Source organism: Carettochelys insculpta, chromosome 11 (genome assembly GCF_033958435.1).
Source record: "Carettochelys insculpta isolate YL-2023 chromosome 11, ASM3395843v1, whole genome shotgun sequence".
Classification (NCBI taxonomy): domain Eukaryota; kingdom Metazoa; phylum Chordata; order Testudines; family Carettochelyidae; genus Carettochelys; species Carettochelys insculpta.
The window spans coordinates 19,622,974-19,649,394 of NC_134147.1; the positions used below are offsets into that span (position 1 = coordinate 19,622,974).

At 60.0% G+C, this 26,421-nt stretch overlaps 1 protein-coding gene across 5 annotated transcripts; it reads left to right on the plus strand.

Annotated features, from left to right (window-relative positions):
* On the plus strand, positions 1-26,374 carry PLCB3 (phospholipase C beta 3). 5 transcript variants are annotated; one of them, XM_075006062.1, is made up of 35 exons: positions 1-256; positions 8,409-8,486; positions 9,886-9,954; positions 10,544-10,684; positions 11,068-11,147; positions 11,327-11,380; positions 11,863-11,938; positions 12,036-12,136; positions 12,471-12,637; positions 12,843-12,989; positions 15,670-15,827; positions 16,907-16,989; positions 17,082-17,166; positions 17,459-17,645; positions 18,502-18,615; positions 18,900-18,970; positions 19,228-19,324; positions 19,636-19,720; positions 19,928-20,052; positions 20,325-20,479; positions 20,657-20,818; positions 20,915-21,014; positions 21,542-21,646; positions 21,796-21,887; positions 22,202-22,328; positions 22,625-22,660; positions 22,868-23,084; positions 23,222-23,366; positions 23,674-23,750; positions 23,839-23,928; positions 24,131-24,188; positions 24,357-24,443; positions 24,635-24,727; positions 25,086-26,026; positions 26,171-26,374. In XM_075006062.1, the coding sequence occupies exons 1-34, from the start codon at positions 5-7 to the stop codon at positions 25,140-25,142; spliced, it is 3,771 nt and encodes a 1,256-aa protein (XP_074862163.1). In that variant the 5' UTR covers positions 1-4; the 3' UTR covers positions 25,143-26,026; positions 26,171-26,374. The 5 variants fall into 5 exon arrangements, with proteins under 5 accessions (XP_074862163.1, XP_074862161.1, XP_074862162.1 ...); XM_075006060.1 differs by having other exon boundaries at positions 24,635-26,026; XM_075006064.1 differs by lacking the exon at positions 1-256 and adding an exon at positions 4,608-4,773 and having other exon boundaries at positions 24,635-26,026.
* Positions 26,375-26,421: the final 47 nt, after the last annotated feature.

Genomic DNA, 26,421 nt, shown 5'->3' on the forward strand with positions numbered 1-26,421 from the left:
TCTCATGGGAGACTTTAATCATCCGGACAGTTGGGAGACCAATACAGCCACACACAGACAATCCAGGAAGTTTTTGGAGAGTGTTGGAGATAACTTCTTGATGTACATGCTGAAGGAGCCAACCAGGGGCTGTACACAACTTGACCTGCTGCTCCCAAACAGGGAAGAACTTGTAGGCGAAATAGACGTGAGTGGCAACCTGGGCTGCAGTGACCATGAGATGGTAGATTTCAGGATTCTGACAAAAGGAAGAAAGGTGAGCAGTAATATACAGACCCTTGATTTCAAAAGAGCAGACTTCCACTCCCTGAGAAAACTGATGGGCAGGATCCCTTGGGAAGCAAAGAGGAAGGGGAAAAGAGTTCAAGAGAACTGGCAGTATTTTAAAGAAGTTGTATTGAAGGAACAAACCATCCTGCTGCATAGTAAGACATGCAAATGTGGTAGGCAACCAGCTTGGCTGAACAGGGAAATCCTTGGTCAGCTTAAATTTAAAAAGGATGCGTACAAGAAATGGAAACGTGGACAGTTGACTAAGGGGGAGTATAAATATGTGGCTAGAGAATGCCGAGCAGTAATCAGGAAAGCGAAAACACAATTGGAACTGCAGCTGGCAAGGGATGTGAAGGGTAACAGGAAGGGTTTCTACAGGCATGTTAACAATAAGAGGGTTATCAGGGAAGATGTGCGGCCGTTACTGGATGAGGGAAGTAATCTAGTGGCAGATGATGTAAGAAAAGCTGAATTACTCAAAGATTTTTTTGCCTCAGTCTTCATGGACAAGGACAGCTCCCACACTATGGTGCCAGACAATGCATTATGGGAAGGTGGAGGGCAGCCATCGGTGGGGAAGGAACGAGTTAAGAGCTACCTAGAAAAACTAGATATACACAAATCTATGGGTCTGGATTTAATGCACCCAAGGGTATTGAGGGAATTGGCAGATGTCATTCCTGAGCCTTTGGCCATTATCTCTGAAGAGACAGGAGAGATCCCGGATGACTGGAAAAAGGTATATGTAGTGCCCATCTTTAGAAAAGGAAAGGAGAACAATCCAGAGGACGACAGACCAGTCAACCTTACCTCAATCTCTGGGAAAATAATGGAGGGGATCCTCATGGAATCCATTCTGGAGAACTTGGAAGAGGGGACAGTGATTAACAGTAGTCCAAATGCATTCACTGGGGCAAGTCATGCCTGGCCAATCTGACTAACTTCTATGATGAGGTAACAGGCTCTGTGAACACGAGGAAGTCAGTGGATATGATATCCTTTGACTTCAGCAAAGCTTTTGATTCAGTCTCCTACAACATTCTTGCCCAAAAGTTGAGGAAGTATGGATTGGATCCATGGACTGCCAGATGGATAGAAAGCTGGCTTGATGGTCAGGCCCAGCGGGTAGTGGTCATTGGCTCAATATCTGGATGGCAGCTGGTTTCAAGCAGAGTGCCCCAAGGATCAGTTCTGGGACTGGTGTCATTCAACATCTTCATTAATGACCTGGATGAGGGACTGGATTGCACCCTCATCAAGTCTGCAAATGACATTAAGCTAGCAGGAGAGGTAGATACATTGGAGGGTAGAGATAGGATCTAGAGTGACCTGGATAAACTGGAGGATTGGGCCAAAAGAAATCTGATGCAGTTCAACAAGGAGAAGTGTAGAATCCTGCACTTGGGACGGAAGAATCCCAGGCATTTTTATAGGCCAGGGACAGATTGGGTAAGCAGCAGTACAGCAGAAAGGGACCTAGGGGTTATGGTGGATGAAAGGCTGGATATGAGTAAACAGTGTGCCCTCGTAGCCGAGAAGGCTAACAGCATGTTAGGGGGCATTAGGAGGAGCATTGTGAGCAGATCTAGAGAAGTGGTTTTTTTCCCTTCTATTCGGCACTGGTGAGGCCACATCTGGAATATTGTGTCCAGTTTTGGGGCCCCCCAGTATAGAAAGGATGTGGATGTGCTGGAGCAGGTTCAGCGGAGGGCAACAAAAATGATTAAGAGGCTGGAGCACATGACCTACGTGGAGAAGCTGAGGGATTTGGGTTTATTTAGTTTACAGAAGAGAAGACAGGGGTGATTTAATAGCAGCCTTCAGCTTCCTGAAGGGGAGCTCTAAAGAGGATGGAGAGAAACTGTTCTACGTGGTGACAGACGGCAGAACAAGGAGCAATGAGCTGAAGTTACAGGAGAGCAGTAGGTTGGATATTAGGAAAAACTACATCATTAGGAGGGTGGTGAAGCACTGGAATGTGTTGCCTAGAGAAGTGGTGGATTCTCCATCCCTAGAGGTTTTTAAGTCCTGGCTTGACAAGGTCCTGGCTAGGTGATTTAGTTGAGGTTGATACTGCTTGAAGCAGGGGCCTGGACTCAATGACCTCCTGAGGTCCCTTCCAGTCCCAGGATTCTGTAATTCTATGCCCACAGCTAGTTTTTGTATCTACTGGTGGTGTACATTCAGACAGCTCCTTGCACCTAAAAAATATTCTGCACACGGATAGAAAAGATTAGAGGGAACGTTGGTCTGGGCCATCACTGGTGAATCTGGTTCTCTCCCTACCTCCATACCCCTGTATTTGCCATGCTGGAAAGGGCCTTGTGATCTCCTTGCACTGTCTGGTGCTAGGGGCGCTGTGCTGCAGGCAGTGGGGTGGGCAGGCTCAGCAGAGGGCACGCTCTCCTTGCAGTCCGTGCTGGCCCCAGTGTGCTGCTAGTGGGTGTAGTGCTCCTAAGAGGGCACTCTTCCATTCTAGTTCGTGCGGATCCCAGTCACTGCAGAGCTCTGTGCTGCAGGGAGCAAGGGGATCAGTGGGAGGTGTTCTCTCCTAAGGGAAGTTAGGGGCCTGGGCTGGGCTGGCTCATTGGCTCAGCTTGGGAAGCCTTACGCTCAGCTTGATGGAGTTTCTCTCTCTGGTTGCATGTCTGTAACACAGTGACTTTAGACTGTCACAGCCCATCCTGCCGGAGAGTGTTCTGGGAACCCCTGCGCAGCACCAGCTGGGCTTGGGCAGAACTGGAAAAAAAGGAGAATTAAGGGACATGCTGATCCCCTGGCACCTGGCCAGGAGAGCCTGAGCTTCAGCCAAGGCTGGAACTGGCTCTGGATCAAAGACCCAGTTGATGGCAGCAGTCAGCATCTTCCTGTGCTACTCTCCAGTCCCGCTCTGCCTGTGTCCCAGTGGAGTTTAGAGAGCTGACACCCTGACCAAGAGGGGAATAGGGGGATGGGGGCACACAGGTTCCCTTTCATGAGGGGTAAGAGGGGCCCTGGCATGGTAGGAAGAATGGGGGATTCTAGGAGGCAACCAGAGCTCCAGGCAAGAGATTGGGCTAGCGGCAGAGGGTCCCTGAAGTACATGGGGGATGAGTGAATGTTACCCAGGGAGCTTGGGGGTTAGAGGGATTTAAGCAGCACTATTGGGTTGCACAGAGTGTGATCCTTCAGCATAGCTGAGATGCGAAGTCCAGCTCCCAAATCTCTAACCCTGGCATCAGGGGACACATTCCCACAGTTCCCCCATTAAATCTCTTCCTTCCCTGCACTTTCAGTCCTCCCCTCCGACTTTCCCCTTGGGCTGAACCCCTAGAGGGGATATTCTCAGTTGGGGTGATATTGGAGGTTATCTTATATGGAGTGTAGCTCCCCACCCTATTCCAGTGGTTCCCTATCAATGCACGCTCGAGAGAAGGCAAAGTATTGTTTACATAGGACCTACAGGAAGTAGGGCCAAATACAGCCGGCATGGGGGCGTAGGGAGGGTGCTGGGCTGCTGCTGTAAAGGAAAGGAGTGGGGAGATTGCAAGGCTGGGACGAAGGAGGGGGCAGCTTCTTCCCTAGCGGCACTTGACATTACCCCGGCCCTCAGGAAGTTGAAAGTGAAGGCTGTATCCTGTTTGGACGCTGGCCAAGCTGGCTTATGCAATGGTCCGGTTAAATATCTTCGCTCTGCGGGATGGGGCGCCGCGGGATGCGGCAGGAGTCCCCGGGGTGACGCCTAGGGGCTCAATAGGGGGCGTTCCCCCTACTGCTGAACTTCAATAACCCAGCAGCGTTCTGGGGGCGCTGCGCTGGTGCCGGGAGGGGGTGAGAGTCGGGGGGGCGCGTTCCCCTCGTAGTCAGGGCTGGCCCCGATGCCCCAGTTTGGCGCTAGAGGGCGCCGTGGCCTTACTGGAGCACGTGATGGTTTGTTATTGTAGGGTCTCTCTCCAGGCCCCGCTCCGGGAGGCGGTGGGGAGGAGGAAGCCATCCTGGAGCCTAACTGGGGCTAAGATCACGTGCAGTTTCTGTAAGGGACCTGAAGTTAGGGCTCTTGGAGTATAACCCGTGCAAAACTTTCCTTGGGTTCCGGGCGGCTGTCCCTTTAAGAGGCTGCCCCTCCCTGGGGAGGAAGAGGCTATTCTCCCCCCCCCGCCGCCCCGTTAGCGTCTTAAAGGGCCACTACCTCAGTCTTCACAGTCTCTTAAAGGGCCAGCGCCCCACCCACCATTCTCTGCCCCCTCCCTTTTCTTAAAGTGGCAGAACCCCTGGGAGTTGGGGTGGGGGGTGGGGGAGAGACTGTTTCTTTAAGTCTCTCTTCGGCCGGCCCCACCCACGCTCCTGTGCCAGCCCCGCCCGCAGCCCTCGCAGGAGAGGCCGAAGCAGCTGGGCTGGGTGTCCCGGGCGCTGGGTGCAGCCATGGCCGGGGCGTGCCCGGGGGTCCACGCGCTGCAGCTGGAGCCTGTGCGGGTCCCCGAGACCCTGATCCGGGGCAGCAAGTTCATCAAATGGGACGAGGTGAGTCGGGGTCAGAGACCGCTCCCCCCCACGCCCGTCCCGGACGAATTGTGCCCTCCCTTCCCCGTCCCGGGAACCCCGCACCCAGCCGGGGAGACTGCCCTCTTCGACCGGGCGCCCCCCACGAGAGCCCGTCTGCTAGCCCGGGGTAGCCCTGCACCACCACCCCCGTCTAGGACACCACCTTCAACCACCGTCCCAGGGCCTGGGAGACCGTCTGCACCTGCCCCCCACCCCGGTGAGATCCCCCTTTCCTCCCACTCTTATCCCTAACCTGGGGGAGGCCACCCCCACCCAGCCAGGGAGAGACGTTTTCCACACCCCTTGCGTTCCTGCCAGGGTCCCACCTAGGACTTGCTTCAAGCACTTCCCTCTTGCTGGGACAGATCCCCCCATCTACCCTTAGATCCCTTCCCCTGGAGGGGAGCCCCCCCTGCACCTACTGTCTCCTTTCTGCAAAGTCCCTCCCCGGGGAAGACCCTCGACATCAGTCCCCTTAGGAGAAAGCCCCCTGCTATCCTGAAGCTCCCCAGTAGCAACCTGGCAGGGGCAAGGAAGATGGTGAGGGTAGAAATTACCTTGGGGGGGCCTCTCTCTCCAGGGCGATGCTCTCATTCCCCTGATCCCCGGCACAGCTGGTCTTTCTTGCCTCCCTCTGGCACCCTTTTTGGGGACAGTGCATTGCCATGGACGCTGGTTCCCCGGAGAGATCCCTCTGCCCCTCATAGCCCCCAGTGCCCTGCTCGGGTAGGCCAGACTCTGCCTTGTGCCCCCCAAAGCTGTACTGAGCCACCCAAAATTCCCATACCTGTCCCCTGCAGCTTCCAGCATCGCATTCCAAACTGTCCGTCCAGCTTGCAAGGGAAGGTTTCTGTTGAGCCCCAAATCTCCCAGTTTGATCGCTGGGGGAAGGCCCTCACATGACCACACATTTTGTATACCGATTCCTTCCTGGATCCCTCTGGTTCTCCACCAAGCCCCGGCATCCTGGGGAGAGGAGGAATTTGGAGAGAGGCCCCAGGCATAGACCTAGTTTGACTCTGAAATTTGCAGGGGCAACTGCAATCAGGCCAGTAGGGCTGCAAGTAGGCGGTGGACTTCTGTGCCGGTTCTGAGTCTTGAAGAGAGAGAGAGAGAGTGAGTGTGTGTGTGTGACAGAGAGAGAGAGAATATCAACACCCCCACAAACTATGTCCGTGACCCCAGAGTGGTGGTGGGATCTCCCTGGCTCCCCCTGCCCAACCCTGCATCAGTTAGTTTTGTGTCTCAGGCCTGCTGTTCTCTAGTGGCTTAGGACCAAATAAGGAAGAAGGAGGTGGCAAAAGGAGGACCCCACTGGGAAGAATGATCCCCACCCATCTAGTGAGGCACAGAAACAGCTCTGCCTGCTCCTGGGTCCCCTGCTGTGACAGACTTGGGGCTCTGCCTGGCCCTCCATCCTGCTCCTCTGTCCCCGGCTATCCTGACCCTGGGGTCCCCCAGCTCTGCAGGAGCCCCACAGTCCTGATCTGCAAATTTCCCCCAGTTGGTTTGATTGCCTGGCACTGTTTTTGAACCTCCTTCCTTTCTGGCTGTCCCTCCTTGGAGGTTGAGATTCCCCTCCCCAGTCCTGGGAGGGAGAAAACCCAGCATATCTGGGGCATAAAAAGGGGTCCCAGGCACTGAGTCTCACAGCTCCATGTGCACCTGGGATGGGTAGGGGGTGAAAGTGTAGTAGGAACTACACAGTTCAAGGTTTCCCTTCCCAGCCTTGAGCGGTTCACCCCATAGCAGCATGCCCCTATCCATGCTGAGACCCCGGTGCGCCCAGCTCACGCAGGAAGTGGCTGCTGCTAGGATAGATGCAGACAGGGTGGAGGAGGGAAGCTGGCTTTATCCAAGCCCTCCCGCCATTATGACACACTGGGGCCTAGTGCTGAGATGCAGACACCTCTGGGCTGGGACATGGCAGGGGCTGAGAACCCTCAGAGCCAGGATTGGAACCCCCTTGCCTGGGAGGACCAGATTTAGGGATGGAGGGGGTGGGGGTCTCTGCTGATCTTTGTGCTGTCACCCTGCCTGCCCCCAGCACTGCCCCTCTCTGCTTTTTGTCTCCAGGGTGTGGACTCCTAACTGTTCACCCCGCTCGGAGAAACGAGCTCCCAGGTCCTTGACCAAGCACCTCTTTCCCCGGCCCCCAGACATTTACCGACCAGCTGTTAGTGGGCCAGGCTAAGCCCGCAAGGGCCTCCAAGGGCCGCCAGTACCCCTCAGCCCCCTGCTGTCCCCACCATGGGCTCATTCCCGAGCTATGCAGGCATCCATCACTCTCACCTGCAGCTCTTGCTATCTCAGATGTGCAGCTCTCGGGTCACACTTTGTAACTTCAAGACTAGGCAGGTGCCTGGCTCTGCCTGGGATGGGTGGTCCTAGGATGGCAGGGGGGTGGGTAGGGCACTCCCTCCCCTCCCCCCTTCACACCATTCTGGGGCAAAGTCCTAGGGCACCAGCGTCTTTGTGATGCTGTTTTATTGCGACTGAATCTGGGGTCCAAGGTCTTTCCCGTGTGAATAGGAAACAGGCGGTGCCTGAGCCCCCATCCCCTCAGCCAGTGCTCTCTGCTGTGTCGCCAGCTGCGAGAGGTAGAGCTAGGAGAGGCAGGCACTCTCCCCACAGCCCCCCGCCCCCACTCCCTGCTGGAAGAGAAGAGGCCGGGCTGGAGCCGGTGGGAGCTCCCATTGTGTGCCGGGCTCTCTGGTTTTGACTCATTCTCAGGAATCCCCCTCCCCCAGATCTCTGCACTTTAGGCAGCGGCACAGAGGGGCCATTCACTAAGAAGCTCATTAGGTCTCCATTCATTTCCTGCCACCCCCTCACTTGACCAAAGTGCTGCCTGGGGGAGGGGTCTCCTGGGGGGCCAGGGTGGGAGTCAAGGGGCCTTTCCAAGCAAAGAAGTTAGTAACCCCGCCCCCCTTGTGTCCCCAGCATCTGTAATCCCTGGGGTAGAGCTATATGCTGCTCTCGCCGCGGGGAGACCTAATTAGGTCTGGGCTCTGCTCAGGATGCATTCGCAACTCAGAAGGGGGGCATCTGGGTGTGGAGGGGCCCTCCCTGGATTGCCACCGGCACTGCGGGTCCTGCCCCCCCAGATCAGGGCTCCCCCACCTCCTGCTCTTGCCTGATCCTCCCTACCCACAACTAGAACTACCAGGTCAGCACTCCCCAGCCTCCTTGCCAGGGCTGATGCTCCCAGTGTGCCCACCCTTGCCAAAAATACCTTCATCTAGCAAGATCTGGGACTCCACAGAGCTGGGGGGCACTGAGCATCCAGAGGGAGAGATGTGTGCAGAAAAGTCATTAGAGTAAACTTTGTCCCCAAATCAGCCAAATCCTGGGGGGTGGGGGGCTGTGGGTAGGGCTAGAGGGGCATTGACAAGGCTGTGGGGGGACCCAGGTCTGGGATAGGAAAGGGCTGTGGATTTGGGTGTGTTGGCTGAAGAGGGGAGTGAGGTAGAACCCAGAGCTGGGGTGGCCAGGGCCATGGCAGAGCTGTGTGGGGAGGGGAGGGGTGCAAGGCTGGGGTGGTGGGAGGGGGCGTGGTGTGGGTCAGGAACAGAGCTGGTTGCACTGACACTCCCTCCTCTCTGCACCCCCAGGAGCCAACAACCCAGACCATGGTGACGCTGCGGGTGGACCCCTTGGGATTCTTCCTCTACTGGAATGCACCCCAAATGGTAGGGCCCTGGCCGCATGGCCTGAGCAAAAGCTGGTTTCTGCTCCACCCCACTTCCCGCCCCCCCCCACCAGCTCCCGCTGGGGCCCTGCTGAGATGACAAAATCCGGAAACACTTGGCACTTTCCCTGCCCGTATCGAGGTCAGCCAGGGAGCAAGACAGGAAAGGCCCAGTGGCTGGTTCCTCCCCGCCGCGCCACACTCTTAGCCAAGCCTTCCTATGGTGCCCCTTGTAGGCAGAGCCCAGCCCTGGCTGGGAACTCCGCTCCGCAGTGGTGGTCCCGGCCCACTCCCCACAGTGCCCCCTGCTGGGACAGGCTGGCGTTGCAGTAGCCAGGAGCTCAGCAGCCTGGTGGTGCTCTCTTGGTGCTGGCCGGGGAGGCTGGGTTGCGAGCACAGGGGCTGAGCCATCGGGCCTGTTTGGCAGGAATTCGCTGGGCTGGTGCCAAGGGGCGGTCACCTCCCTGCCCAGGTCCAGTCTGGGGGCGCGCGCCCTTGCCCCTCTCCGGGCTTCCCAGCGTGCCCCACCCCTGCGCTCTGATGAGTGGTGTTGGTACGTTCTTAGGAGGGGGCTGGGTCTTGTGAAGCGGGGGGGGGGCAGGAGCAAGCAGAGAGCTGGGTGTGGTGGTGGTGGGGGGACTGGAGGTGGGGAGGGCAGAGCTGGTGGGATGCAGAGTGGTGGGAGAGTTGACGTTGAGCCAATGTGCATTCCAGTCCCCCCCGCCACACCTGTGTCTCTTACAGCTCCCCCCCCCCCGCCCCGAATTAGGCTGGTCTCCCAACGGTGGCGAGTTTTGAGGCACCCCTTGTGGGGGGGGGAGGGGCTGCCTGTGTGGCCTCTCTCCAGGGACTGTGTGGAAATTCGTATGCTTCTCTGCACTGTGAAGCAGGGGCAGGCTCCAGGCCTGGGTGCTGGGAAGTGTTTCTGGCTTGGTCCCTCTCCCTCGCTGCCCTTTCCCATGACCCCCTCAGTGCAGCCACCCACGCATCATGCAGGAAGTGCCCCCCTCCGCCAAGCGGTGCCGCTGCTTCTCTCCTCTGGTCCCACTCCCGAACTTCCCTTGCTCCCTACTCCTGGACTCATATAGCCCCTACCTATGACATCCTCTTATTTCCTGTGATAATGTCCCTGCTCCAACCTGCCTCCCACCCCCCCTGCTGAGGGTGGGTGCTGGGTGGGCAGGGAGGTGGGGGATGATGCAGCAGGGATTCCCCAGCAGCAGTTCCCACAGGATTTGCCTCCCTGGGCAGCTGCTTTGCATATGGCTGGGATTGGTGCCCAGAGCCTGGACCTGGACCGTTAGGCAGGCACACCCCTGTCCAGCTGCGGGGGTCTGCACTGCTCCCACTGGTGTTGCTCTAAGGTATCTCCCTCCTGCCCCCCTTTTCCTCTCTGGCAGGAAGTTGAACTCCTGGACATCAGCTCCATCCGAGACACGAGGACTGGGCGCTATGCCAGAGTCCCGAAGGTGAGGGAGGGGGCTCAGCCGGACCTGGGGGGGAGGGGCAGGTGGGGGGAAGAGACCCTACGAGCACAATCTGGTGACCTCAGCCCACCCATCTCGCATGCAGGGAGAGAGAAACTCTTCAGTAATAACCTGGTGCGCATAGTACCTGGGATGGAGGGGAGACCCTACAATAACTAGCCCAGTCCTTGCTCCGCGGCTAGCATGGGTTGGCTGGGGTAGCTGAATGATCCCTGCCAAGCTCCGCCCCTTCCCTCCTTGGGTTACGCCCCTAGTCTGAGCTCCAGTTAGGGAGCATCTGCAAATTCTGCATCATGGGAAGACCAGTCTCAGGATGGCACTGGGAGGGTGAAGGGTCTGAGACTCCCTTGCTTCCTCGGGGGAGCTGTGCCTGGTGGGGGAAAGGAATAGGATCTCTGAGAGATCTTCCCGTGATGCACTGGGGGCGGGGGCATGACCCTGGCTTGTAATTTTAACTCCGATTGGCTGAGCTGCCCCGGGGTGCTGCTCATGTCTGCGGGGGTGATGTCACAGCACCCCCTACTGACAGACACAACCTTGCTGGCTCACACCACTCCCGGTCATCCGGCAGGAGCCCAAGTTGCGGGAGATATTGGGGTTGGGGGGCTCAGAGCCTCACCCTGAGGAGAAGCTGCTGACTGTGGTGCATGGCCCCGACCTGGTCAACATCAGCTTCCTGAACTTCATGGCCGTGCAGGAGGACGTGGCCAAGGTGGGTTTGTGGCTGGTGATGAGTGGCAGCGAGGGCAGCTGGCGGGGAGCCAGGCTGGGCAATAGGGAGGGGGAATGGATGGAGAGCATTGTCCTCTGTGGCCTGGGGGGTGTTGGAGGGGGCTGACGGGTGGGTGACAAAGGGAATGCTGCAAATGTGGGAACAACTGGATGCTGGGGGAGTGGAGGGAGACAGGTGCTGGCCGAGGAGGGAAGGGTCCGTGGATGAGTGGGCTGGTGCCTAGAAATGATGCCCCATAGCAAGGCTCCCTGCTGGCTCTCTGAAGGGTGGTGGAGCAGGCACCCTTGGCCCAGGGAAGGAAGGAGGCAGCAGCCCAGCAATCTCCCTTCTCTTTTCCCACACTGTGCCCCGCTCATCTCCAGATCTGGACTGAGGAGCTGTTCAAACTGGCTATGAACATTCTAGCCCAAAATGCGTCTCGCAACACCTTCCTGCAGAAAATGTGAGTCTCCGCGTCGGGTGATGAGTCCCTGTGTATGCAGCCCCTGCACCTCGCCCCAGAAGCAGCTGTGTCTCAGCACCTGGCACGGGGTGTGCATTCCACTCCATACGTGACCGTGGTGAGGAGCACCTGGCCAGGCTTTGCTGCTCTATAATCTCTGTCTTGTTTCCTTCCCTTAGATACACCCGACTTAAACTCCAGGTGAACCAGGAGAGCCGGATCCCAGTGAAAAAGTAAGTTCCTGGCCCTGCCTCCTACTCCCTTTTCTGTTGTAGAAAGCAGCCAGGGCCTCACCAGGCCTATGGGGGGGATGATTCCAGGTTCCAGAACTTTCCTGGTGCCCCTCAGTCCTGACCCACATGTCCCCTCCAACCCTTGCTCTGCTGGTGCCCAGGGTTCCCTCTAATTTTTTCCATCCATGGGCGGAATAAATTTTGTTATGTGCACTGAGGCATGTGCACCCCCAACAGAAACACCTGTCTTCGGCTGTGGACACCCTGCTAATCCGCTGAGCGGTATTGGAATCTCTCCTGGGTGGCTGTCCCAGTGCCCAACTTACAGGAAACACTGGTGGTGCCCATCGGTCCCAGCCCACGGTACCCCCAACCCTTGCTGTGCCGGTGCCCCTCTGTCCTGACTGACAGCCCCTTCCAGCTCTCCTCTGCTGGTGCCCTTCAGTCCAAACTACAGGCTTCCTGCTCTCCTGTCTCTCCAGCATCTTGAAGATGTTCTCGGCAGATAAGAAGCGTGTGGAGACAGCTCTGGAGTCCTGTGGCCTTAACTTCAATCGAGTGAGTTCCCATCCCGCCTCCCCACCCCCAAGCCTCTCCCCCACTGCTGCTTTGTGACTTCCCAGTGACTGCCATGTTCCCTTATTATTCCCTCCAGAGTGAGTCCATCAAACCTGACGAATTCACCCTGGAGATCTTTGAGCGCTTCCTAAACAAGCTCTGCCTACGTCCCGACATCGATAAAATCCTGCTGGAGATGTGAGTGCCAGACTCCCTCTTCCCATAGGGTGTCCCAGGAGGTGGGGCCAGCGTCCAGGGCTTGGTCTTGAGGCTGCAGCAAAGCGGGTCTGGGAATCCAGAGGAGGTGCATTGTCTGGCAGGGCGGCCCGGAGATGCTGCAGAGGGAGGAGCCATGTGTGCATGTGGGGAGCCAGATGGGTGGGGAAGGAAGGTGCCCAGCCACTGGGCAGGTTGGAGCAAGGGGGTTCACCGGGATGACAGTGACCTGCCGTATGGAGGTTGGGGGTGGCTGATGAGGGTGGGGTTGTCCATGGAGAGGGTTGCCTGGTGGGTAACATCTCTGCCCCCCCAGTGGGGCGAAGGGGAAGCCCTACCTGAGCCTGGACCAGCTGATGGATTTCATCAACCAGCGGCAGCGGGACCCGCGGCTGAACGAGGTGCTGTACCCGCCTCTCAGCCACGACCAGGTGCGCCAGCTCATCGACAAATACGAGCCCAACCGCCAGTTCCTGGAGCGTGGTGAGCCCCTGGGGGCTGGGGCTGGGACCTGAGTGCAGATGGCTGGGCTGGGGGGAGCCCAGGCCAGGGCTGGGTGAGATGTGGGTAGAGCGTGGGCCATAAGGAGGAAGTCTGAGGAGGCGAATGGCTGAGGGGAGGTGGGAGGCCTGGCCCCAGAGTGGTGCTGCTGGGAGCTGGTTGTCCTCACTAACCCCCTGCCCCCCAGACCAGATGTCGATGGAGGGGTTCGGGCGCTACCTGGGGGGGGAGGAGAACAGCATCGTCCCCCCTGAAAAGCTGGACCTGAGCGACGACATGAGCCAGCCACTGAGCAGCTACTTCATCAACTCCTCCCACAACACCTACCTCACAGGTATGCCCCTCCCCCCCAGCGGAGCATGCTCATCAGCCCCTCCCCCAACACCTACCTCACAGGTATCCCCCCCCCCCCCCCCCCCGCGGAGCATGCTCATCAGCCCCTCCCCCAACACCTACCTCACAGGTATGCCCCTCCCCCCCCGCGGAGCATACTCATCAGCCCCTCCCCCAACACCTACCTCACAGGTATGCCCCCCCCCCCGCGGAGCATGCTCATCAGCCCCTCCCCCAACACCTACCTCACAGGTATGCCCCCCCCCCCCCCCCCCCGCCGCGGAGCATACTCATCAGCCCCTCCCCCAACACCTACCTCATAGGTATGCCCCTCCCCCTCCAGCACCCTCATCAGCCCCTCCCCCAACACCTACCTCACAGGTATGCTCTCCCCCCAAGCACCCTCATCGGCCCCTCCCCCAATACCTACCTCACAGACATTCCCCTCCTGGGCCATCCCATCCCAGGACCCCTCATAAAATCGCAGAAATTAGGGTTGCAAGAGACTTCAGGTGATCATCTAGTTCAGCCCCCTGTTCTGAACCAGGCCAGCCCCAACTAAATCATCCCACACAGAGCTCTGTCGAGCCTGGCCTTAGACACTCCTAAGCTGGAGTTTCCTCCACCGCTTTCCGAGCCAACCCATCCCAGTGCTTCACTCTCACACCCCTCACCCAGTAAAACAGTATTTCCTAATATGCAGCCTAGACCTCTGCCACTGCCGCTTGAGACCATTGCTCCTTGTTCTGCTGCCTGTCGGCACTGAAAGCAGCCTGGCCCCATTCTCTCTGGGACCCCCCTTCAGATGGTTGAAGGCTGCTGTCAGATCCCCCCTACTTTTTCTCCCCTGCAGACTAAAGGAGCCCACTTCCCTCAAGCTCTCCTCACAGGTCACGTGTCCCAGCCCCCAATTGTTTTCAGCGGACTCTCCACTTGTCTGCACCCTTCCTTTTGGGGGAGGCTCAGACTGGGCGCAGTGTTCCCGAAGTGCTCTCACCACTGCCCCATAGAGGGGAGGAATCACTTCTCTTATCTGCTGGCAGTGCTGCTGCTAATGCACCCCAATACGCCGTTAGCCTTTTCGGCAACCACGGCGCACTGTTAGCTCCCGTCCAGCTCCTCGTCCGCTGTAATCGCCAGGTCCTTTTCTTCAGAGCGGCTGCTTAGCCGGTCGCTCCCCAGCCTGTAGCCGTGTTTGGGATTCTTTTGTTCTAAGCACAGGACTCTGCATTTGTCCTTGTTGAACTTCATCTGATTTTCTTTTGGCCCAAGCCTCCAATTTGTCTCAGTCATTCGGGACTGTATCCCTACCCTCCGGCGTGTCTACCTCTCCCCTCTGTTTAGCATCAGCCACAAACTTGCTGAGGGTGTCATCCGTCCCCTTGTCCAGATGAGTAATGAACATGTTGAACAAACCTGGCCTGAAAGTCAACCCCGGGGCACTCCGCTTGATACTGAACACCAGCTAGATATCGAGCTGTTGATTGCTACCGGTTGAGCCTGACGATCTAGCCAGCTTCCTGTTTATTTGTCCAAGCCGTACTTCCTTAACTCTCCAGCCCCTCCTGCACCAGCCTCACAGCCAGCCTGGCCTGCCTCCCATCAACCCCTCCCACAACCCCTACCTTATAGGTATGCTCCCTCCAGCACCCCTCCACGAACCTTCCCACAATACCTGCTTTACAGGTGTCCCCCCATTGACCCCCCCCCCCCCAACTCCTACCTCTCAGGTACGGGCCACCTGGACCTCTCTCTCCCATACGTCTGCCTCATAGGTACTGCTCCCCTGGAGCCTCCTCCCACAACCCCTACCCACAGGTACATCCCACCACTCCAGTCTGCCATAAATCTCTCCCTCTCAGCAATGGGGGGGTTGGGCAGAGCCCTGAAATACCCCACCCCCACATCAAGTCATTCCAGGGCACCTATGTCACAGATCCAAGGGCCCCGAACCACCTCCCCCACCAGTCTCTCCCACAACACCTACCGCAGAGGGTGTTGGGGGCTGTTCCCCATGCACTGTCTGAGCTCTTCAACTGCTGTGCAGAGGGGCCCTGGTGCCCTTAGGGATGGCCCCAGCCTGTTTGCCCTCATAGATTCTGGGCTCTGCCCCCTGTTCCTCCTCCCTGTGGTGACATTTGGGGGGGATGGGGTGGACGGAAAGAGATCATATGAGAGGGAGTGTGTGTGTGTGTGAGAGAGAGAGAGAGAGAGTGGGAGGGTGTGGGCATTGGAGATCACTGGGTTTATGTGGGGAGTGTGTCTGTGTGAGGTGGGTGTCTGTGAGCTGTGCCAGGGAGTTGTGGAGATCTGGAGTGGGGTGAGTTCGCAGGTCAGGGGTGTGGGCAGGGTGGGGGTCTGTAAGCTGCATCGAGGGGGTGTGTGTGGTTACAGGGTCAGGGCTGTGTGCTGGGGGTGGTAGGTGTGGGCAGGGCGGGGGGGTCTGTAAGCTGCATCGAGCGGGTGTGTGTGGTTACAGGGTCAGGGCTGTGTGCTGGGGCTGGTAGGTGTGGGCAGGGCGGGGGGGTCTGTAAGCTGCATTGAGGGGGTGTGTGTGGTTACAGGGTCAGGGCTGTGTGCTGGGGCTGGTAGGTGTGGGCAGGGCAGCCTGTGGGTTGCAGTCAGGGTTCTGGTGTCAAGGTATCCGTGCTGGTGCTGACGCCTTTCCCGCCCCGCCCCAGCCGGCCAGCTGACAGGGAACTCCTCCGTGGAGATGTATCGGCAGGTGCTGCTGAGTGGCTGCCGCTGCATCGAACTTGACTGCTGGAAGGGGCGGCCCCAGGACGAGGAGCCCTTCATCACTCATGGCTTCACCATGACAACTGAGATCCCCTTCAAGGTACTGACCCACGCACCCCTGAGACCATCTGTCCACACTGAGGGGCTGGAAAGGGCCATGAGAGGCCACCGCGTCCAGCCCCCGGCCCGCGGGAGGACAAGAAACCTTCACCCTCCCTGAGAGGTGTTTTCCCGACCCTCTCTTAAAACCCCCAGTCGCGGGGTGACCGACCTCCTTTGGAAATCTGCCCCAGAGCCAAGCTGCCCAAACATTCTGCCTCGCACCTGACCAAAATCTCCCTTCTGCTTGTCCTGCCTTCACGGGCCCTGGAGAACAACCAGTCCATGTCCTCTTTGTTGGACATGTCTTTGGCGTATCAGAAGACTGTTACCAGGTTCCCCTACTCATCTCTTCTCATGCTTAAACCAGCTCCATCTTTTCACCTTTCCTCCTCCGTCAGGTTTTCTAAACCCTCTCTGTTGGCTCTCCACTTTGCCCACCTCTCGGCTAAAGGGTGATGCCCAGAACTGGACACAATGCTGAGCAGAGAGGGCAGTTACCTCCCCATCATAGTGCCCCACCCCAGTGACGATGGCCTTTGTCGCAACAGCATCTCAGTGTGGACACATTCGAGTTGTGATCCCCCTCGGATCCTTCTCAGCCGCACGACCCCCAAGCCAGGCGTTTGTCTGTACTGAATGTCATTTCCTCGGTGGCAGACCTGTTCTCTAATTTGGCAGGTCATTCTGAATTCCGAGACCGTCCTCCCAGCTGGGGTCAGGCACATGTTTTACGAGCTCCCTCCGCTATCCAAGTCACTGCTGCTGGTGTGGAGTAGTCCCAGACCCAGCACTGAAGTGCTGGATACTTTGCCCCCCACGTTGATAATGACCCCTCAAGCTGGGCCTTGCACCCCATTTGGCACCACTGAGAGCAGTCGACACCACAGCTCCCTAATGGGCTTGTGACAGGTCCAACAGGACCAGGAGGACTCCATTAAGATACTGGGGACAGCCACCCCTCAGTCTTGGGCTCCTGACCCCAAGGCCTGTGATGTTCCAGTCCAGGTCTCGCCCAACTCTGCTGATGCCCTCAGCCCCTTGTTATGCCAGCCATGACTCTGGTCTCCCCCGGTTTAGGAGGTGATCGAGGCCATTGCTGAAAGCGCTTTCAAGACCTCCCCGTTCCCCGTCATCCTGTCCTTCGAGAACCACGTTGACTCGTGAGTAATCCCTATGCACCCCGCCCCCAGGGCTCCACCTGCTCCCTAGGCCCGGCCTGCATGGCTCTAATGGTCCTTCCCTCTGCCCTCAGGGCCAAGCAGCAGGCCAAGATGGCTGAGTACTGCCGCAGCATCTTCGGGGAGGCTCTGCTCATCGAGCCCCTGGAGAAATACCCGGTGAGGCGGTGGAGGGACAAGGCTGGGGGCGGGGGCAAGTGGGGTGAGGAATACCCAGGGATGGGGGGGAGGGGATAAGTGTACCAGGAAGCTGGGGGGTTCAGGGAAGGGGGCTGTTTGAGAGTGGGGGGGTTTCTGGGGGGTGGGGTGAATGGGTCATGAATATCTGGGGAGGGAGGCGCAGACAGGCCCTCTGGGGGAGGGAGTTAGATCGGGGGAGAAGAGCGGCGTGTCCCTGGGTCTCCATCCCTCCATGGCTGGGTGGCCCTGCTCTGATCCTCGTCCCCACCAGCTGCAAGCGGGCGTGGCGCTCCCCAGCCCCCAGGAGCTGATGGGCCGCATCCTGGTGAAGAACAAGAAGCAGCGGCAGCGACGGGCAAGCAAGGGCCCCGAGGGGACCAGTATCCGCAAGCGCCTGCTGGAGCCTACAGTGAGCGATGTGGGGTCGGGCCTCGGGGATCTGCCCTCACCCCCGCCAGGTACGTATCCCCTCCCCGACCAGTGCCCCCCTGCCTGCCCCCCACCCCCGCCAGGTACGTATCCCCTCCCCGGCCAGTGCCCCCCTGCCTGCCCCTCACCCGGGGTACGTATCCCCTCCCCGACCAGTGCCCCCCTGCCTGCCCCTCACCCCCGCCAGGTACGTATCCCCTCCCCGGCCAGTGCCCCCCTGCCTGCCCCCCACCTGGGGTACGTATCCCCTCCCCGGCCAGTGCCCCCCCTGCCTGCCCCCCACCTGGGGTACGTATCCCCTCCCCGGCCAGTGCCCCCGCTGCCTGCCCCTCACCTGGGGTACATATCCCCACACCAGGCAGTACCACCTCTCCACATCCACCCTCACCCACACTGTCTATGTGCCCCTCCTCAGCCAGCGTGGTTCCCCTCCCTTTGGGTATGTGCTCCTCCCCAGACAGTGCTGCCCGCCCCATACACACTGTGTGTACCCTGGATCTGCCTCTGTGGGGTACATACCCTTCTCGGCCTATGCCACCCCCTGCCAGGTACACACCTCCTGGGTGCATCCCCACTGCTCCCCTGGGCCTCTACCTTGTTTTCCCACCTCCCTCAGGACAGCTTAGGCATAGACGAGCCCGGCTCAGCGACTGAGGTGGGAATGGAGCAGTGGTTCCCTTCAGGCTCTGCCTACGATCTCCCCTCTCCCTCGCTGACCACACCCCGCTCCCGCTGTTGCCCTCAGCAGCCAAGGGGCATGTGGGTCCCTTGTGGGCTCTGCACCTCCCATTCTAGATCATTTCATGTCCCCTGGGGTCACTGGGGCCCTTCCCCCTCAGTTTTGCTGCGCTCACAGTCCGTGTCCCCCACCTCCCGCCGCCGCAGGCTTTCCCTGTGTCGAGCAGCACAAAGGGGCCACCCCTCAGGTCATTGTCAATGGGGAGGAGAAGGTGCTGCCGGAGAGACTGGCCAAGCTGGCTGAGCCCCGCAAATCTATCGGTGAGTGTGGGGGGGGGGGCACGTTCCGTCCCTAAACATCCCCCTCCACGAGCCTCAGAGCCTGGGTGGGAGGAGGGGCTGAGGGACAGGCTGAAGGGGGTGTGGGGAAGGTTCTCTGGTGGGGTTTGGGGCTGGGGTGACAGTCTTGTTCAAGGGAATGTGGGGAGGCCTGGGGGCAGCGGGGGCAGGGCTCCCTGGCGGTGTGGGGTGAGCAGAGGGTGGAGTGACTGTTGGCGGGGGAGGCGTGGTCCAAGGTTGCTAACCCTTCCCTTCCCCACCCCCAGACCGGGAGGCTGAGAGTGAGGAGGAGGAGGAGGAAGAGCAGCCAGACCCCAAGAAACCCACCACAGATGAGGTAAAGGGGGGTCCTGGATGCTCCAGTTCTGGGGGCTCCCCCGAGCGGGGTTTCTCCCCCCACCTGGCCCTTGGTTTGTAGCATGGGGGCTCCGGGGGTGGGGGTGACTAGGCTGTAAACTGGTAGATGTGGGGTCCGCTAGCCAGCTCTGCCTGCCCCCAACCTTTGCAGGGCCGACTGTGTTTCTTGGGCAAACGTTCTCAGGACCTCCCCCATGTCAGCTGCCCTGACTGCTCGCTTGCTCCCACCCCTCACAGGGCACTGCCAGCAGTGAGGTGAATGCTACTGAGGAGATGTCCACACTGGTGAATTACATCGAACCCGTCAAATTCAAATCCTTCCAGGCGGCCAGCAGTGAGTGTCGGGGGGTTGAGGGGGGTGGGGCAGAGAGGTGTGGGGAAGCTCTGTGCAGGGGCCTGGTTGGAGGCAGAATGGATGGGGGGCAGGATCTGAGGGCCCAGGGGAGCTAGGGTGAAGAAGTGGGCCAGGATGTCCATGAGGACAGATGTGGTGTGATGGTCGGGGGGGGGGTGGGATTTGAGGGGAGCGAATGGAACCGGCAGCTCAGAGGGAGGGGTGGGTGTTGCTGTTGATGAGGGGGTGGTACTGCAGTAAGGGGGTCTCTCCACGAGGGGGGCGCTAATGCACTCCCCCCTCTGCCCCAGAGCGGAACAAGTCCTTCGAGATGTCGTCCTTCGTGGAGACCAAGGGGCTGGAGCAGCTCACCAAGAGCCCCATGGAGTTCGTGGAGTATCCTGCCGGGGGCGAGGCACTGCAGGGGGTCGGGGGAGAGGTGGGCTGAGAGGAGCTAGCAGGGAAAAGGGGGGCAGGTTGGGGTCGGGGTGGGGGTCAGGAGAGCTTGCAGAGGGCCAGGAGCTGCAGGGAAGGGGCAGGGCTCCTGGAAGGCTGTTGGCCGCTGTCTCCCATGGCTGCCTTGACACCCCGACACGTGCTCAGATACAACAAGAAGCAGCTCAGCCGCATCTACCCCAAGGGCACACGGGTCGACTCCTCCAACTACATGCCCCAGCTCTTCTGGAACGCCGGCTGCCAGATGGTGGCGCTCAACTTCCAGTCCCTCGGTGAGGATCCCCCTCAGGCCTGACCCACGGCCCCCGGGCTCCCCCCAGCTGTGCCAACACCTCTCAGTCCCTGGTGCTGGGGCACCCCTGTGTCATGGGCCTTCAGCATCACCTTGTTCAGGGCACTAACTGTGTGCACTGCCCTGCCCCTGTGACTGCAGGGAGGGGGGATGAGAAACTCCCCATCTCAACTCCCTGGAGGGCCTCACAATCTTTCAGTGCCCTGCCCCTAACCCCCCCCCCCTGCCCTCGGGGGCGCCGTTACCCTCCAGACCTGCCCATGCAGCTGAATCTGGGCATGTTTGAGTACAACCGGCGCAGCGGGTACCTGCTGAAGCCCGAGTTCATGCGGCGCGAGGACAAGCTCTTCGATCCCTTCACGGAGAACATCGTGGACGGCATCGTGGCCAATACGGTCAAGGTCAAGGTGAGAGCTGGGAGCTGATGGGTACCCGGGGGTGGGGGGAATATGGGGTGCGTCAGGGGCCCCGGGGGTCTGTGGGGCTTATTGAGGGTATTCGGGGTTCAGGGAGGATTTGAGGTGTGTGTGGGGGTCACCAGGAAGTCTGACACCCGTCCCCCGCCTCCTTTCCTCTCCCCGCAGATCATCTCGGGGCAGTTCCTGTCAGACAAGCGGGTGGGCATCTACGTGGAAGTGGACACGTTCGGCCTCCCCGTGGACACCAAGCGCAAGTTCCGGACGCGCCCGTCCCAGGGGAACTCCCTCAACCCCGTGTGGGACGAGGAGCCCTTCGTCTTCCCCAAGGTGAGGTGGGGAGAGGGAGCCGGCTGGCCTAGGGAGCGGGCAGCCTGTGGGCGTGGGTCCCCGGGACCCCGTCGACCGCCTCCTTTGCTCCCCCAGGTGGTGCTGCCCACGCTGGCCTCCCTGCGCATCGCTGTCTTTGAGGAGGGGGGCAAATTCGTCGGGCACCGGATCCTGCCTGTCTCAGCCATCCGCTCTGGTAAGGGAGTCGCCTGGGGCTCCCCACCCCCACCCCGCCCCTTACTGAGGACGTGCCGGTCACCCCACTAACCCCTCGTGAGTGCTGGGCCCCGGCCCCTCAGGCTTTGCTCCTGGCCCAGCGCTCAGGCCGTGGGGAGCAGCTCTGTGGCAGGTGAATTACCCAGCATCCCTTGCAGCGGGCTCCAGACCTGTCACTGGGGTGATGGGGGGGATGCAAATTGCCCCATCGCCCGACCTGGTCCCAGCCTGGTCCCATCACGCACTGCTCCAGGCACGCTGGGCGCTGCAGCCCCCTCCTCTGTCCCCTGGTGCATTGCTCCTGCCCCGTCCCCGAGTTCTGTCACCACCTCCTCCCTCAGGGTCCCATGGGCAGCCTTGTCCCCTGCCCCCCGAGGGTGATGTTACACCCTACCCTGCCCCCAACAGTGCTGGGGGGGTGTGGGGCTCCATGCTCCCATGTACCCTCGGATGCCCACCCTTTGGTCGGCTCTCACGCCCCGGCTGTCTCTGTGGCGTCCCAACCAGGATACCACTACATCTGCCTGCGCAGTGAAAGCAACCAGCCCCTCAGCCTGCCCGCCCTGCTGGTCTACACGGAAGCCAACGACTACATCCCGGACGACCACCAAGGTGCGGTGGGGCAGATGGGAGAGGGTCCTGCTGGTGTCTGTCTGTCTGTCTGGGGGGGATGTGGTGGCGCAGCCAGGATTGTTAGGGGGGGTTAAGTGGGGGGAAATTCCCTTCCCATGTGTCCATCGCCTTCCCCCTTCTCCCCGCAGACTACGCAGAGGCCCTGATCAACCCCATCAAACACGTCAGCCTCATGGACCAGCGGGCCAAACAGCTGGTGGCGCTGATGGAAGAAAGCGAGGTGAGTGGGGTGGGAGATGGGCGGGGGGCGCCAATGGATTTGGGGGAGGGGAGGGGAGGGCAGGTGCGCAAGTAGTGCCGAGAGAAGAAGGGGAATGGGGTCTCCGAGAGAGGGTGCTCAGGGTGAGTTGAGGGGCAGTGGGGCTGGGTCTGAGGATAATGGGGTGCTGGTGAGGGGCAGGATCCCACTCCGTCGGGAGGTAGGGTCGGGGGTAGGAAGGAGGAGGAGTCGACAGGAGTTTCGGCCAGGGTGGTCTTGGGGGCAGGTTGAGGAGTCCTCTGTCGTCCTCATGTCTGAACCCCTCTTCCCCCCAGGAGAGTGCAGAGAAGCCGCGGGAAACACCTGGGAAGCAGCGACCTGATGTGGTGGCCGAGCCCCCCACAGATTCCCGACAGCCGCCCACTGCCCTGCTGTCCCCTACCCCCAGTGTCGCCAGCCCAGGCAAGGGGATTCCCGTTCCCATGGGGAGGGCACCCTCTGGTGGGGAGAGCTTCCTGTAGTGTGGGGGAGGGAGTGCCCCCTGTAAAATGGGGGTGCCCCAAGCAGCCTGGAGGGGGGGCCTCTCCTGAAAGGGAGAGTCGTGGTGCAGCGGAGCCAATCCCAGTGGCATGAGGGGTGCCAAATGGCAGAGACCCTTGTCGTCCAGTCTTCAGAGCTATAGGCCTTTGCAGGGGCTGGAAGAGATGGGCAGGTTCCTCCTCATGCCACCCATAACTGCTGCCTCCTCCCACCTGCAGGGCAAAGGGATGACCTCATTGCCAGTGTCCTCGCAGGTAAGCTTGGTGCCAGAGCACGGGGGCTGCTGTGGCCTCCCACAGATCCTGCATCCCTCGGCTTGGAGGGAGGGGTGAGCGCAATCACCTCTGCTGTTACCAGCCCCCCTGCGCTCCACCCCAGAGGCGGCTGCCTCTCAGCACTGGCTCCCCTCTGTATTCAGGGTCGGGGGATGCTGAGACCTCCCTCCCCTCCCTCTGTTCCAGAGGTGCTCCCCCAGTCCCTGGAGGAGCTGCGGCAGCAAAAGGGCTACATCAAACTGCTGAAGAAACAGTACCGAGAGCTGAAGGAGCTACGCAAGAAGCACATGAAGAACATTTCCAGCCTCAACAAGAAGCTGAGCACTCAAGTCAACCAGCTGCACAGCAACCCCCTCCGGCGCCGCTCCCGGGTGGAATGGAGCCTGCGCCGTGGACAGCAGGAGTGAGTGCCCCCCCCCCCCCCCAGTTCTGCCAGTGCCCCTCACGCCCTCTCCGAGCCGTGGGCTGCCACTCCAGCCCTGCCAGGGCCTCTCGGTCCTGACCGCGGCCCCCACTGTGCTAACGCTCAGTCCCTCGCAGTGCCAACGGCTCCCTGGAGGCCCTGGAGCAGGAGGTGTCTCGGCAGAAGGTGGAACTGCAGGAGGGGCAGCTGCGGGGTCTGCTACAGCTGCGGGAAAACCAGCACCAGGTGGAGCGAGCCCGCAAAATCGAGCACCTGCGCCAGGTACCGGGGAGGGCGGGCAGGAGAGCCTGGGCCCAAGGGGCAGCTCAGCCAGGAGCGGGAGGAGGGCCTCAGGCAGCTCCCAACGATCCCCCCCTCCTTTGGGGTTGTGGGGAACGGCACCTAGGCAGCTGGGGAGGGCATTCCAGGCGCGAGGGCCGGGGGGCACAGGCAGCGGAATGCAAGGGGGGTGCCTGGGGGGGAGCAGCGGCGACGACTGGCACCGGGAGGGTATTTGGGAAGAGGGAGGGTGCTGGGCTCAGGGTCCGAACAGCAAATGCCCTGATACCCCTTTCCTCCCACCCCCAAGGCCCAGCAGCGGCTGCGGGACATTACTCTGGATTGCCAGGCTGCCCAGCTGAAGCGAATCAAAGAGATGAGTGAGAGGTGAGTGGGGCAGGTGATGGCCTGTTAGACCCTGGGATGCTGCCCCCGCCCTCCCCAGGGCTAACAGACCTCGGTACCTCTGCCCCAGGGAGAAGAAGGAGCTGCAGAAAATCTTGGACCGCAAGCGGCACAACAGCATCACAGAGGCCAAATCCCGGGAGAGGCAGAAGAAGGATGTGTGAGTTGGGGGGAGAGGGGAGGAGGCTGGGGGGGGCCCCGAGACTGGGCCAGCCCTGTGCCCCCTGCCCTGTGGGGCGGCAGTAGGGCTCCTGGGCTGCGTGGATGCAGGCGGGGCTATGGGGACAGATCGGGCACTCCGATCCCTGGATGCGGGGTCCGTCCCGCCTGACGGTCCGTCTCTTCCTCCCCGTCCCCTGCAGGGAGCTGACCGAGATTAACAGGCGCCACATCAACGAGTCCGTGAACTCCATCCGCAGGGTGAGTGCCCCCCCGACCTTGCCTCAGCCCGCTCCCCGTCCCCCCCTCCCCCCCATGCTCCCACTGGTATATGGGACCCTGCTCGTCCTACCACCATCCCTTCCCTGGCTCGCAGCTCCCCCTTCCTTTGGTCTGCTCCCCCCAACACCCTCTTGTCCTGCCCTACAGCTGGAGGAGGCCCAGAAGCGGCGCCAGGAGAAGCTGGTGACCGGACACCAGGACATCCTGCAACAGATTGAGGAAGAGGAGCCCAGGGTGAGTGTCGACGGGGGTCGGGGGGGTCCATCTGCCTTAGCAGGGGAAACTCTGGGAGGGTAAATGCTGCGGGGGAGGCAGGAAGACTTGGGGAGCCCTGGAAGAGGTATGGGGGGGAGCCGTGGGGGGTGACAGCGGGGAGAGGTCTTTCCCCACAGCGTCCCCCCACCAACACCCTTCTTCGCCGGCAGCTGGTGGAGAAGCTGGAGCAGGAGTGCGAGCTGGAGGCTCAGGTGCTGCCCCAGGAGATCCGCCGCTTCCTTCAGGCCGAGCTGGAGGGGGGGGTGAGCAACGGGCACCCCCCTGCCGCCCCTCAGGAAGAGGAGGATGAGAACACGGTGCTGTGAGACAGCGGCAGGGGGCCTGGCACGGCACAGCTGCAGCAGATCGCTCCGTGCTGGGAGACACGGCCACCCCCCGGGGAGACCACTGCTGAGAACAGGGGCTCGCCCCAGCACCTCCACGCCCCCCTGCCAACCAGCACGTGCTGTGGGGGAGAGGGAGGTGGCACAGGGCCAGTCGGGCGCACGCAGTCTCTGCTTTCGGGGTGTTCTGAGAGGTGGGGTGCCGGGGTGGGGGGCTGCAGGGCCACTGAAAATACACTAAGACACACTTTTTATACAGTTTTACTTTTTTAATCAGCACTCCCCACTGGGCGGCCTCTGGGGGGCTGCCCCACAGATTATGCAGGTGGCTTGATGCTGCCGGGAGCTGGCTGCACACTGTACCCTTCCCTGAAGGTGAGCTGGGGGGTAACCTGTTGTGCCCCCGCTTATGATCTGGGACTGACCTTTGGGGGAGCCTCAGAGCAGGATCAAAAGGGCTATTTTTATATCAAATCTTTTTAATCCTGTTTTTTACCGATTTGTATCTTTGTAGGGATTTTGGCGGGGGGGAGAGGGCAGCTGGGTGCTGTCCCTCCTTCCTTCCCCAGGCACAGATGTAACATAAGAGCCTTTTATTCTTCTACAAATTATTTTGTACTGGGGGGTGTTAAAATGCTCCCGCACTGTAACTTTTTTCCTGTCTGTCTGTCTACATTTTTAATGTGGAATTTCAATAAACCTGCCTGCAGGGAGTCACCAGCCTCTTCCCTGGGAGTGGGGGTGTTGGTGGGGGGGATTCCAGCCTGCAGAGCTGCCCCCCCCCCGGCCGTCCACCCTGACTGCAGAGCGGGGGAGGACAGGGGGAGGTCCTGTCTGTGGGCAGAGGCGTTGTCCCCCTGCACAGCTACTGCTCTCTGACTCCCGCCCCCGCCTCCCCCCCCCCCCCCGGTTGCAATGAGAGGAGGGCCCCTGTGACCTGCCCCCCCAGGTTCACAACCCAGCGTAGTGCAGACGTGAACACTCAGGTCTGAGCTGTGTCCCACCCACCAGCTCAGAGGCATGTCCCCGCTCAGCCATCACACCCAGCTCTGCCACTGGCCTAGGCATCTTGGTGTCTTTGGAAGCTGAAATAAATGTCCTTCAGACCAGATGAATGGGGAGGACAAGTTGCTCCCCCCCCAACAACCATTGCCCATCCCAGCTGCACACCCAGGTCTCACTCGACTCGTTGACCCTGGAGCACAAAGACACATCGCTGTTAGTACAAAGTTTTACATTTCTATTTCTTTCTGGGTTTTTTTTTTTTTTGGTTGTTTTTTGTTTTTTTACAAATGAAAGATGCAGGCCAAGGGGGGAGTGACGGGACCGGGGAACTACTAAGGGCATTGTGGCTTTTGCCAGGCAACAGCAGGCGGACACGGACAGACGGATGGACAAGTGCGCACACATATACCGACTCACAGGTGCTAACGACAGACAGACGCCGTGACAGGACACCACGCGCAGGACGGGGGTATGGCTGCATCAGGTTTCCCTGTGCCCGTTCTCCAGGGTGGGGCTCTGCTTTTGTTCTTAAATACAAAATAAAATATTCGTTCCTATTGTTTTAAATAAAATAAAAGCAACAGAATAGAAACGGGGGGGCTCCGTGC